Source organism: Hemitrygon akajei, chromosome 6, assembly GCF_048418815.1.
Source record: "Hemitrygon akajei chromosome 6, sHemAka1.3, whole genome shotgun sequence".
In the NCBI taxonomy this organism is placed as follows: domain Eukaryota; kingdom Metazoa; phylum Chordata; class Chondrichthyes; order Myliobatiformes; family Dasyatidae; genus Hemitrygon; species Hemitrygon akajei.
Window position 1 is genome coordinate 92,164,689 of NC_133129.1, and position 14,483 is coordinate 92,179,171.

At 47.0% G+C, this 14,483-nt stretch overlaps 1 protein-coding gene across 1 annotated transcript in view; it reads right to left on the reverse strand.

The window, feature by feature from the left end:
• Window positions 1–7,161: 7,161 nt before the first annotated feature.
• Window positions 7,162–14,483, reverse strand: part of slc12a9 (solute carrier family 12 member 9) — a 118,683-nt gene continuing 111,361 nt past the window's right edge. Inside the window, exons 12-13 of the mRNA XM_073048856.1 lie at window positions 13,731–13,877; window positions 7,162–8,270 (exon numbers count right to left, since the gene is read on the reverse strand). Of these exons, the coding sequence (XP_072904957.1) occupies window positions 7,429–8,270; window positions 13,731–13,877 (989 nt within the window). The 3' untranslated portion in view covers window positions 7,162–7,428. The remainder of the gene's footprint in view (window positions 8,271–13,730; window positions 13,878–14,483) is intronic.

The window sequence follows — 14,483 nt, forward strand, 5'->3', positions numbered from 1 at the left end:
AAATGATGTGGTAGAGGACTGGCCAGCGGTAGTCCCCAACCCACACACGCTTTTGACTAATGTTCCACCAGAAGCAAGTTACTTTTCAGTGATTGATTTGTGTTCGGCTTTCTTCAGCATTCCTCTAGCCGATCAGTGTCAGTATTTGTTTGCATTTACCTACAGAGGTGCTCAGTATATCTATACCAGAATGCCGCAAGAATTTAAACATTCACCACACATTTTTAATCAGGTATTGAAGGCAGACCTAGAGGGCATACCATTGGAAAGTACATTGTTACAGTATGTGGATGACCTGTTGATTTGCTCCCACAGTGAGGAACAGTGTGAGCAGGACACTATAACTCTGTTAGAGAAGCTGGCGCACGGAGGACATAAAGTATCCAAAAAGAAACTGCAATTTTGCACGCAGCAAGTGGAATACTTAGGCAGGGTAATATCCAAGGGAGTGAAGGCGATAGCACCAGATCAGATTGAGGCAATAACTAAGGCCCCCAAACCCCAGACTGTAGGGCAGATGACGTTTTGGGGAATGGCAGGGTACAGCTCAGATTGGATAGGAGAATATGCTGAGATTGTGGCACCTTTGAGAAAGATAATGAAAGAAGCAGGACATACCAATTTGAAGAACGGCTTACAGTGGAATGGAGAGGCAGTGGTAGCTTTCAATACTATTAAGCAGGAATTGCAGTCAGCACCAGCATTAGCTTTGCCTGACTACGAGAAGGTTTTTCATTTGTATGTATCCAACCGACAGGAAGGTTATGTCACAGCGGTTCTAACACAGGAGACAGGCACAGGAAAAGCAAAGCAGCCGATAGCATACTACAGTACGAGACTAGATGAGGTGGCTCAGGGGTATCCACCCTGTTATCAGGGATTGGCGGCGCTGTACTATGCATATGAAAAGGCATCATCTGTAACCCTGGGCTATCCTGTGACTCTGTACACACACCACAAAGTAGCAGAATTGCTGGAAAGAGGGAAATTTGTGCTGACGCCAGCCAGGATAGCAGCGTATCAGATGCTATTGACATTTCCAGACATAACCATACAGAGATGCACTACCAGTAATATAGCCGATTTTGTCCCTTTAGACTATGAAGGAGAACCCCATGATTGTGTAGGGAAGACGATGGCATTTGCCAAATTGAGAGCAGATTTACGGTCAGAACCATTAGAGGATACAGATAAAAAGGTTCTGTTCGTAGATGGCTCTTGTTATAGGGATTATGATGGAAATCACGCAGGGTTCTCAGTAGTGCAGCAGGATCAGTCGAGCTATGAGATTATTAGGATGGAGTCCTGTCCCCAACCGTGTTCCGCCCAGCTAGCAGAAATCAAAGCCCTGACAGCTGCGTGTGAAATGATGGAAGGTGAGAAAGTAGACATCTATACTGATTCGGCACATGCTCATGGAGTATGCCATTTGTTTGGGGCAGTGTGGAAGCAGAGAGGTTTTAAAAAAGTTAATGGCGATCCCATACAACATTGTCAGCAAATTCTAGACTTAATAAAAGCCATAATGAAACCTAAAGCATTGGCTATAGTAAAATGCCAGGCACATAAAAAGGGAAATGATGTAGTAACAAAGGGAAATCAAGCTGCGGACGAGGCAGCCAGAAAAGCGTCTGGGTGTACATCAGCTGTTATTGCCCCCCAGGTAAGCCTAGCTCCAGAACCTGTGGTAGAGGACCTAATTGAAATACAAGGTAAGGCAACTTTGGCAGAACAGACAATGTGGCGACGAAGGGGGGCCAAGCAGAACCTGGAAGGCTTGTGGAGCATGGAAGACGATTTGCTGGTAGCGCCCACCCCTCTACTGACGATTCTGATTTCAGAAGCGCATGGGATTGACCATTGTGCAAGGGGGGAAGTGATAAAGAAAATAAAGGAGGATGGTTTTTGGTCACCTTATTTACAGGCTTCAGTGGACTTTGTCTTGTCACAGTGCGAGGTATGCGCACAGAATAATGTTCGGAAGGGAATTACAACCCCAATAGGTCACATTCCTGTACCTGAAGGACCATTTAAACATCTAGTGATCGATTACGTAGAAATGATAAAGACAGTGAGAGGGAAAAGATACATGCTGGTAGTAATTGATCGATTTAGCAGATGGGTGGAGGTGGTGCCTTCAAGAGATCAAGGGGCAAAGACAGTGGTAAAATTTCTGACAAATGAAGTGATCCCAAGGTTTGGAATACCTACAGAAGTTAGCTCAGACAATGGTTCAGCTTTTATCCAGAAAGTGGTCAAACTGGTACTACAGGCGCTGAGGATAAAGCAAAGATTTGGATGTGTATACCACCCTCAGTCGCAGGGCATGGTAGAGAGAATTAATGGAACCCTGAAAGCCAAACTGAACAAAATTTGTGCAGACACTAAACTTAATTGGGTCGATGCTTTACCGTTAGCATTGATGAGTTACCGTATGCAAACTAATCGAGTGACATGCCTGACACCGCATGAGATGCTCACTGGGAAGCTATCATACCTGTGATAGGGGTAAGCAAAAATGTTGAATGGATAAACTATATATACTACAATCAACAGAGATTCATCAACTACACCGACGATGCACTGGAGGCCTTAGGGCAACAGCTGGATACAACTAGCAGGGTGGCGTGGCAACACAGACAGGTACTGGATTGGCTTTTGGCAGAAAAAGGGGGTGTGTGTGTAATGTTTGGAGAACAATGCTGCACTTTCATACCGAACAATACTAGCCCAGAAGGGTCTTTCACCAGAGCAATGAATAAGTTAAAGAATCTGCGGACGGAGGTCAAACAGAATGCAGGATTTGAACATCAGTTCTTTGATTGATTGGAAAGTAGATTTGGAGGATGGGGAGCATGGCTGACTAAAATAGCAGTAACTGTCAGTATTATATTGTTGAGCTGTGCGCTTGTGCTGTGCTGTTTTCTTCCTTGTCTCAAATCTCTTGTAGTGCGTGCTGCAACCAAACAATTTCCAATGCTCGTGGCAATTACTGAAGCAAGCTTAGTGGAGAAAGAAACATCGAAAATGTATCGTTACAGCCTACAACACCTGCAGGATGAACAAGAGCAAAACGACAGCGTGGGAGTAGATTGTAAGGGCTTCTGAGTCTTTTTCCCTGTCTCAGATACAGAGGGACAGGTTTTTGGCTCAGCGGCCCAGGGTAACAGGGAGAGAATACTTTGAGGTCTTGGCGCAGAAAATTATAGTTTAACCCAAGATTTGGGAATAAGTGCTTGAGTTTATTGGGGCTTTTCTGCGCAGACTCTTAGTCTTTTCTCTGTGTGAGACCCTCTGGGTCTCAAAGGGGGGATATATTGGAGTATAAAAGTATGCATGTACCCAATTTAGTAGGAGAATGAAATCCTAAGAATGTAGAAGACAATGGTGTGTTAATGAGAGGTAGCTAAGAGATGTAGATTAGAACATGATTAAGTCAATGGGTAGAAACAATAGTGGCAGGATGTACGTGTGATACGCAACTATAGACTATAGATATGATAATGCAACTGGACCAGGAGATTGCTATAAAAAATGCTATGTCCAAAGGATCGGTGGGCAATCAGCAACTTGCTCAATGACTCAGCTTTGATTTGCAAATTAAAGTTTAATACTTCTTGAAGAATCTTCTGCGTCTCCTGGTCATTTGTGGGGCACGAGAAACCACGACACGAACTGTGTAGCCACTTTCAAGGAGCTATGAACTTGGATCCCCAGATCAACCTGCTCAGCAAAACTGTTAAGGATCTTGCCCTTTTCAGTGTACAGTCTCCTTGCATTTGACTTCCGAGGTGCAACACCTCACATTTATCTGGGTTAAACTGCATCTGCCATTTCTCTGCCCATGTCTGCAACTGATCTATATCATAGTGTATTCTTTGCCACTCTTCTACACCATCCACAACTCCAGCAATCTCGGTATCTTCCGCAAACTTACTAACCCACCCAATTACATTTTCATCCAGGTCACTTACATACATCAGAAAGCAGGTTGGGAGGTTAATCAGTCATTGAAAAATTGCCACAGGTGAGAGGTAGTGACTGGGTAGACCTGGTAAGAATATGGGAAGAACTTCAAAAAAAAAATTTACTTTTTAAAAATAAATTCTCAGTGAAGATGCTGCCTGGACTAGAGGGCCTGAGTTTTAGGGAGAGGTTGATTTTGGATCACAGAAGTTTATAAAACCCAAGTATGGTTAAGTCTTTTCTCCAGGGTCAGGGAGTCCAAAACTAGAGGCCACAAATACAAGAGGGGAGAGATTTAAAAGAGGGCTGAGTGGTAACTTCTATACACAGAGGGTAGTGAACACCTGGAATGAGCTGCCAGGAAGTGGAAGCGAAGGACGAATTGGTTCAGGTGGGTACAAGTGCAACATCGAAAATCATTTGCACAGGAACATGGATAGGGAGCCTTATGGGACGAACGCGGGCAACTGGCAACTGCAGCTATATTTCATTAGGAGTTTGAATAGATTTACTATGTCACCAAAGACAGTTGCAAATTTCTACAGATGTATCAAGGAGCACATTCTAATTGGCTGTCTTGCTGTCTGGTATGGAGTGTGGGCGGATGAATTAAGCTGCAGAGAGTTGCAAACTCAGTCAGCTCCACTCGAGGTCATGCCCTCTTCTCATTGCTACCGTCGGGAAGGAGGTTCAGGAGCCTGAAGACACACACTCAGTGATTCAGGAACAGCTTCTTCCCCTCTGCCATCCGATTTCTCAATGGACATTGAACCCATCAGCACTACCTCACTACCTATTTTTATTTGTGCACTACTTATTTAACTATTTTATCTACATGTAGGCATCCATTAGTCTCGAGAGACCATGGATTTGCGCCATGGAAAGTTTCCAGGGCGCAGGCCTGGGCAGGGTTGTATGGGAGACCGGCAGTTGCCCAAGCTGCAAGCCTTCCCCTCTCCACACCGCCGATGTTGTCCAAGGGAAGGGCATTAGGACCCATACAGCTTGGCACCGGTGTCGTCGCAGAGCAATGTGTGGCTAAGTGCCTTGCTCAAGGACACAACACGCCGACTTAGCTGAGGCTCGAACTAGTGACCTTCAGATCACTAGACCAACGCCTTAACCACTTGGCGCCAACAAATTCATAGTTTTATTTTCTCTGTAATGTATTGCATTGTACTGCCACCGCATAACAAATTTTACGCCACGTGCCGGTGATATTAAACCTGCGTCCGATTCTGATTGCCAGACCAAATGGCTCTGTCACCCTTTCCACAATTCCCATCTGGGGCAGGTAGAAGGCAGAATTCCATCTCCCCTCTGATGGTTCAGTTCCTGCAGATGTACATAGGTCGTACAGCAATGGGCTCACCCCCTTCACACCAGGATATCATCCTCCTCAGTTAGAGATTCTATCAAACACAGAGGTAGCAAGGGTCCGATCCACAAGGGCCCAATCTCCCACTTGGTCACAGATCACCCACAAAGAAGCTTTGGTGCCCTGACCCAAGAAAGGATTGGAGGGAGTCCAGAGGAGGTTCACAAGCATCAAGCTAGGAATTAAAGGGTTAATGTCTGAGCAAGTGTTTGAAGGCTCTGGGCTTGTACTCGCCGGAGTTTAGTAGAATGGGGGTGGGGGGGAACAAACTCAGTGAAGCCCATCAAATATTGAAAAGCCTAGATGGAATGGATATGCGGATCTTGTTTCCTTTAGTGGGGGAGTCTAGGACCAGAAGAGACAGCCTCAGAATATGAGGACATTCGTTTAGAACAGGAATGAGGAAGAATTTCTTTAGCCAGGGAGTGCTGAATCTCTGGAATTCATTGCCATCGACAGCTGTGGAGGTCAAGTCACTGGGTAGGCATACTTACAGCAGAGGCTGATAGGTTCTTCATTAGTATGGGAGTCAAGGTTACAGGAAGAAGGCAGAAAAATTGGGTTCAGGGTCAGAGGGATATTAAATCAGCCATGATGAAATGACGGAACAGACTCGATGGGCTGAATGGCCTAGTTCTGCTCCCATGTCTTAAGGTCTTAAATCTCTCAAAAGCCTCAAGGCATTTCAAACGTCACACATTCATACAACACCGGAATAAGAAACAATCAAAGTCTTTCAATAGCCAATGAGATCCTCAACCCTCATTCTTCTAAACTCCAGTGAGTTCAGGCCCAGAGCAATTAAACACTCCTCATACGTTAACCTTTTCATTCCCGGGATCACGCTCATGAACCTCCTCCTGACCCTCTCCGATGCCAGCACATCCCTTCTTACATAAGGGGTCCAAAACTGCTCACGGTACCCCAACTGCAGGAAATGCTCAGCATGCACAGCGGGTAAAGCTGCTCCCACACCACAGATCCAGGTTCTATCCCGACCTCCGGTACAGGTTACACTTTCACCATGCGGGAACGCAAGTTTTCTCACTGGTGCTCGGTTCCTTCACGATCACAACGTAGAAATCTTCAGACAAGATCTCACAAACAGAAAAGTGATAAATGACCAAACTTTCAGTGACCCCAGTCACAGATCAGATAGAATAGCAGAGAGAGTTCCCATCTACACTTATTAAAAATAATGCCTCGTGATCCCTTACGATTAAGAATGATCTGCCTCCATTCCAATCCTGCAGATCACGAGGGGAAACAAACTGGCTATCTAATCCACTGGGGTTGGGCGAGACCAGAACTAGAGGTCACAGGTTAGGGGTGAAAGGTGAAAACTTCACTCAGAGCGTGGAAGAAGCTGCCTGCGGATGCTGACCATGCAGGTTCACTGCAACATTTAAGAGAAGTTTGGATAGGGAGGGCTATGGCATAGACTAGATGGGCTGAAGGGTCCACATTCTATGATTATAACATGTTTGAGCCAAGTAGAAAAGTACAAATAGTAAATGCCAGTTCAAGTGGAGAGCTTCAAGCAGAAACACTCTGAGAGTTTCCAACGGAATGTGTTTCTCTTTCAGACAGAGGGCACATCGGTGGTACAGGGACAGTCAGAGCACCTGTCCACAAGGCAACTTTTGGGAGGGGCAGCTGATGGAAAAGGAAACCCCCAGGGTTCATGACGTTAATGGAAAAGGTCGGCCATTGGCAAAGCTGCCTTCCAGCAAAGGACAGGTCCGACTCCTTTGGGGCTGGCTCATTAGGCCTGCTGACCTGCCCAGCTTGTCTGAAAGGAACTTAAACGCAGGAGAAACACTGAATAACCATTTTAATAGGTAAGAACCACCCACCCTCCAATAAAGACCATTTTAAATGCAAGTTACACAATGTTGTCCAAACTCTCTTTAAATATAAATAAACGCAAGCGCTCATTTTTAAATATCTAAGATGCGTCTCTTTTTGTCTGAAATGTACGCTGGTTTCGGGAAACACAGTCAGCGTTTGAATAGTTTGTGTCCCCAGCTGCGGCATTTCCTTTACCCAACTCCCCCCTCCGTTGACACCGCCCCAAGCTTGCCCTACAGGTCAGTGCAGGTAACTGGAGTGAGTCCGTGGATCAGTAGTGTGGGCCCCAGGCCCTCGGTCAGGACGTCCAGCTGCTGCAGGTAACGCCGCGAGTGGGAGGCATCAGCGGGAGGCCGGGGCAGGTAGAGGAACCGCACGGCCGTGTGGAAGCTCTGCTCCAGCACCATGCAGTTGGCAGCCCGGAGGTAGTCGTCCGAGACGAGGGCCGAGTCCCGGCCGGCGCGCGAGGCAGCCTCCTGCTCCTCGGCGGAGAGCTGCCGGCGCCAGTGGAGGGCCACCACGCTGTCCCAGGTGACGATCTTGATGGTGGCCTTGATGCGCAACTTGTCCAGCAGCTCCCGGAGCTTCTGCTCCTTCTTGACCCAACCCTCGTCGCCGGACTCGATGCAAAGGAAGATGCGGAGGCGTGCCGCCTTCCAGGAGGCGACCATGGTCAGGACACAAGCCATCTGCAGCAGAAAGAGGCTGCTGACGTCCACGTAGTTGGTGCTGTCGGGCCTCAGGAGATCCAGGGGCCAGACGTCAATGGACACTCTGTCCGACCTCTTCTTGGCGAAGAGATCCTTCCTATTCATCGTAAAGAAGTAGCGCGCCAGGCAGATGTTCTTCTGCATCTTGAGGGCATCGGAGATGATGGCGACGTACTCCATCTCACTCAGGCTCTTGTCCGATTCGCTGCCGCGCACGGGGGGGAAGTGTGCCTGCAGGGAGGCAATGTCCACACCAAAATGGTCGTTCTCCTTGGTGTCCTGGAAGGCCGGGTCACACAGGAAGTAGTCATCAGGCACACAGTGGTCATAGAACCCGAGGACCAGGGTGTTGGGCTTCATCCCACCTGGGGGGGGGGGGGGGGGGTGCAGGAAGAAGAATTTAACTGGTTAGACCATAGGGCCATAAAACATAGAAGCAGCAGTAGGCCACTCAGCCCAATAAGTTTGCTGATATACTATCCTTCTCAACCCCATTCTCCTGCCTTCTTCATGACACCCTTACTAATCAGGAAAATTTCAGCCTCTGCTTTAAATGCACCCAATGATCTGGCCTCCACAGCCACCGTTGGCAATGAATTCCACAGGTTCACCACCCCAGTTCATCTTCATCCTATTCTAAAGGGACATACAGGTGGCCCCCATTTTTCGAACGTTCGATTTACGTCAACTCATTGTTACGAAAGACCTACATTAGTTACCTGTTTTCGCTAACCAAAGAGGATTTTCGCTTTTACAAAAAAAAAAGACACCCACTTTATACGTGTGTTTACCCCGGGCAAGACTACCATGAAGCCTTGTGCGGGCAGTTGTTTGTGCATGCATGTACGTGCGTAGGTGTGTATGTGCACATGCGTGTCGGTGCCGATTTCTTTTCTCGCCGAATCGATTTTGGCTCGCTGTCTTCCTGAGTATGATAAGTGAAACTATACCGTACCTACAATATTTCTACTTTATATTTATCATACCATTCCTGCTTTTACTATATGTTAGTGTTATTTTAGGTTTTATGTGTTATTTGGTATGATTTGGTAGGTTACTTTTTGGGTCTGGGAACATTCAAAAATTTTTCCCATATAAATGAATGGTAATTGTTCTTTGCTTTACGCCATTTCGGCTTACAAACGGTTTCATAGGAACGCTCTACCTTCGGATAACGGGGGGAAACCTGTACCTCTATTCTGAGACTGTGCCCTCTGAGACCAGAGTCCTGCATTACAGGAAACATCCTCTCCACGATCACCCTATCTAAGCCTTTGAATATTCAATAGGTTTCAATGAGATCCCCCCCCCCCCACCCCTCATTCTGTCCAGAACCATCAAATGCTCCTATGTTAACCCTTTCATTGCTGAGCTAATTAGCAAACCTCCTTTGGACCCTCTCCAATGCCAGCACATAAGGGGCCCAAAATTGTACACATTATTCACAGTGCAGTCTGCATCACATCCTTGCTTTTATACCCTAGTCCTCTTGAAACGAATGCTAACATTGCATTTGCCATCGTTAGCGGGTTCACAACCCAATAGCGAAGTTACAACAGTTCAGCCCTCGTCCCACCATGCAGTCCCTGTCCTAATTCAGCCTCAAAGCTCATTCTGATGGGCTTCGGAAAACACAACACCATTTAATACAACTATACGCTTCACCTTTCCAGTTTAGGGGTGCTGTTAAGATGAAGGACAACCACATTGAAGGTCTTCACGTTGCCCATCTAATACACCTTGCTCCAGGTTCCTTAAGGTTGTCATAGCCGGGGGAGGCCGTGGGTAAAGCTCCCACTACCTATTAAATGCTCCCAGTGGCGTGCATCTCAAATAGCCTCTGACAACCAAGTCCAGCTCCTGGTCTTCACGTGTGGCTTAGACAGAATCACGTAAGCCCGACAGAACCACTTCTGCTTTCAGGAGAAGGGGCAAAGGCAGGTTAATTTGGGCAGATGGAGCTCCCCAGCCACGGTCGGCAGCCTACTTAGGGGAAGCAAAACTCTGATCTCAAACCTCTGTTGGCTTGCAGCTACACCCACTCACGGAGAAGGCTTTGGGAGCAAAGTCCAAGGGAGAAATCCGGAGCTGGAGTCCCAAAGGCAGCCCTACGTTGAGTTCAACGCCGACTGGCAACTCCTGATGTCAAACTGTATCGGTCTCTGCTGTCCCTCTGGGTTCATTAGATGCATGGAGAGGGTGAGCTTGCTCTCCATGCCGCTCTATTAAAAATCAACCCAAAACATTTACTATAGACCCTGCCTTGCTCTGGTTCCCTACCTCGTCCCCTTTATTCCATGGGCCACCATCCTCTCCTCTCAGATCCTTTTTCTTCAGCCTTAAACCCCTTTCACCAATCACTTCCCAACTTTCCAACATCATTCCCCTTTCCTCACCTAAGAGCCTGTACTCAACTCCATTCCACTCCCAGCTTCTAAGAATGGCCTCTGCCTGCTTCTGTTCTGGTCCTGATGAAGCCTCTCAGCCCAAAGTGTCGATGCTACCTGACCTGCTGAGCTCCTCCAGCACCTTGTGTGTGTCACTGAAGATCTCTGGCATCTGTAGAACATTTATTTATTGAGATACCGCACAAAGGAGACCCTTCGTCAATCCCTTGATGAATTTATAATGGCCAATTAACCTATCAAGCAGTATGTCTTTGGACTATGGGAGGAAACGAGAGCACCCGGAGGAAACACGTGTGGTCACAGCGAGAACATACAAACTCCTCACAAGCAGCAGTGGGAAATGAACCCTGGTTGCCGTTGCGATAACCATTACCGTGTCATCCCTTCCGTCACTTCGCACCCACCAGCTTGTGCTCTTCCCCCTCCTCCACCTTATTCTGGTTTATGCCCTCTTCTTTTCCGGTCCTCATGAAGGGTCTCGGCCTGAAACGTTGACTTTTTATTCCTCTCCATAGATCCTGAGTTTCTCCAGCATCTTGTGCGTGTTGCTCTGGATTCTGCAGAATCTCCTGTGTCTAATTTTCAAACACCTCAGAAAATTCCACTGCCCCCTTCAGTAGCTCCGTACCTTCCAGATCCCCCTAAGGGCAGGGCTTCCCAACCAGGGGTCCATAGACCCCCTCGGTTAATGGTAGAGGTCCATGGCATTAAAAATGAGGGGAAAACTCTGGTCTATAGGATTCTACCCCCAAAACACTTCCAATTCCACCCATTCCCCCTGTGATTTGTAAACCCCTCCCAGTCTCCCTCTACAGTCATCATTCCTGTAGACAACATTCAATCGGAGAATCAGAAAGAGATGGCATAACATTAGGTTGTTTGGAGGTATGTTAAGGGGATGTCACAGGTATAGTGCTGATTTAGCAAACACAGAGTGCTGGGTACATGGAACGTGGTGCCAAGATGGCGGCAGAGGCAGATTTCACGCAAATTTCTACAGACGTACGGTGGAGAGCATTCTAGCAGTCTGTATCACCGTCTGGTATGGAGGGGTGGGAGGAGAAGGGCTACGGCACAGGATCAAAATAAGCTGCAGAGAGTTGTAAACTTAGCTCCATCATCCAGAGCCAGCCTCTTTAGCACCCAGGTCATCCTCAAAGAGCAATGCCTCAAAAAGGCAGCATCCATTATTAAGGACCTCCGTCACCAAGGGCATCTCCCCTTCTCATTGCTACTGTCAGGGAGGAGGTACAGAAGCCTGAAGGCACACACTCAGTGATTCAGGTACAGCTTCTTCCCCTCTGCCATCAGATTTCTGAATGGGCACTGAACCCATGAACACTATCTCACTACTTTTTTATTTCTGTTTTTACACTACTTATTTAACTATTTAATATAAATACTTACTATAACTCAGTTATTTTCTGTTAGTAGTAGTAGTAGGCCTCCGTTAGTCTCAATAGACCATGGATTTGCACCTTGGAAAGTTTCCAGGGCGCAGGCCTGGGCAGGGATTTTTTTTTCCTCTAGCAGAATATTTTCTATTATTCTGTATTGCATTGTACTGCTACCACAAAGACAACAGATTCCACATTGTATGCTGGTGATATGAAACCTGATTCTGATTCCAATACATTAGGGACATTTAAGAGATTCTTAGATGGACACATGAACGATGGAAAAATGGAAGGCTATGTGGGAGGGAAGGGTTAGATTGAACTTAAAGTAGGGTGAGGGCCAGCACAACATTGTGGGCCAAAGGGCCATTAAAGTGCTGTACTGTTCTACATTCTATGGGACTGAAGACCACTGTGTGTCAGTCAAAAAGTGATCAGTCCTCAGGTGAGGCGGCTTCTGAGCAGACAGGAATAGTCACCGATGAGGGATCAACCCAAAACGTCCACCACAGATGCTGCCTGACCTGCTGGGTATTCTCAGCTTCCTGACTTTGAAGTTTGTAGACATCGTGCTTCAGTCCTGCCTCATCCCACTGGCCAGCAGGCCGGAGATATCAAATACCATTAGTTGTGGCAAGGGTTGCTGCCTTTCCCAGCATGTTCCAGGCAGAAAGTTCCAGAACTGAAGCACCCTCTAGCTGAAAACAGTTTGCCTCTCATCTCCTCGCCAAACATCAATTTGGATTTTTTTTTCATAACTCTGCTAGATCTCTCCCTTTAGCCATCTGGGCCACATCTTCATTAAAATCTTCTCACATTGATGTCATGGCCAAGGAAGCCCACCGATGCCTCCACTTCCTCAGGGCGCTAAAGGAATTTGGTACGTCCCCATCAACCCTCACCAATTTTTATCAATGTACCACGGAAAGCATTCTGTCTGGGCGCATCCAGCAACTGCTCTACACACGATTGCAAGGAACTGCAGACAGTGGACGCAGCTCAACACATCACAGACACCAACCTCCCCTCCATCAAACTCTTACTGCCTCAGTAAAGCAGCCAGCATAATCAAAGACCCCACCCATCCTCTCTTCACCCCTTTCCAATCAGGCAGAAGATAATACGGTCTGAAAGTATAGGCTCAAGGATAGGTTCTATCCTGCTGTTAGACTGCTGAACAGAGTCTTGTATGACAAGACAGACTCTTGGCCTCAAAGTCTACCTTATTATGATCTTGAACATCATTTACCTGCCCTGTACTTTTACACTTTATTCTGCATCGTTTTAACTTTCAGGGGTTCCCAACCTGGGGTCTGTTAGGGCATATTCTGAAATTAGGATATATAGCAACCATTAACTTCAGCAACCAATCTTTAGACCTGAATGTGGATTGTAAATTAAATTTAAAATGCAGCCCTGTTTCCTGGAGCTGTGCACAGCAGCTAATGAAAAAACCAGACAATGTTGATGAACATTCACTTCGGGTGTCTGGAGTGTGGGTGCAAAGGCGGAGGTGTGAAAATCACATGTAATTCAAAGGAAGCAGTGTAGTTACAGTGCAAATATAGAATTGTTCTTTGATCTTTAGCATGTAAAATGTCATGTAATACTGGGTCGAAGAGGCCTCTTCCTCAGTGTCTCATTTTGTTGTATAAAACACTTCTGTACCCACTAGCTTCAGTTTCTCTCCTCTGGCTTTGTTCACGTTACAACTGGGCCAACCTCGGTTACTGGTAAGGGTCCATGGCATAAAAAAAGTTGGGAACCCCCGCGTAATAATCTGATCTGTATAAACAGTATGAAAGACCAGCTTTACACTGTATCTTGGCACGTTCCAATGATAAACTAATACCAAAAGCCCTCAACCACGGATGACAACCCCAACCCAAACTATTCTGTTTCGCCTCCGGTGAATCTTGGCACTACTGCCCCCGGTATAATACTTGAGGTGGTGAACACAATATCAAAGCGGCAATCTTGGTGACACCCACAGCCACGCGTCGCCTGCCCCCGTCCTCACCGAGGCCAGTTATCCGCAGCAGGTGCTGCACGCCCTGACGCACAGAGGGTGAGAGCGTCAGATCCACGAAGGCCTTCACGTTCAGCTTGTCCACGAGGCTGAGCCAGAAGTTGTACTGAGGGTGGATGGGGTCAAAAGGCAGGGTGTCTGAAAGAGAAGAGAAGGCAGAGTCAGCTCTACTGTCACAGCACAGTCTGGGGGGTGGGGAGGGCACACAGTGGGACAAGGACAATGCACATGAAACCTCAAAAGGAAAGCAAAAATTACCGAGAATCCAACACAATCAGAAATACAAGAGATTCTGCAGGTGCTGGAAATCCAGATCAACACAAACACTTAGGAGTTTGCGGAGATTCAGCATGACATCTAAAACTTTGACGAACTTCTATAGAAGTGTAGTGGAGAGTGTATTGACTGGCTGCGTCACAGCCTGGTATGGAAACACCAATACCCTTGAACGGAGAACCCCACAAAAAGTAGTGGATACTGTCCAATCCATTACGGATAAAGTCCTCCCCACCATGAGGCACATCCACATGAAACACCGTCATAGGAAAGCAACATCCCTCATCAGAGATCCCCACCACCCAGGATATACCCTCTTCTCTCTGCTGCCATCAGGATGAAGGTACAGGAGCCTCAGGACTTGTACCATCAGGTTCAAGAACAGTTACTACCCCTCGACCATCAGGCTCCTGAACCAAAGGCAATAACATCACTCAACTTCACTTGCCCCATCACTGAATATTCCCA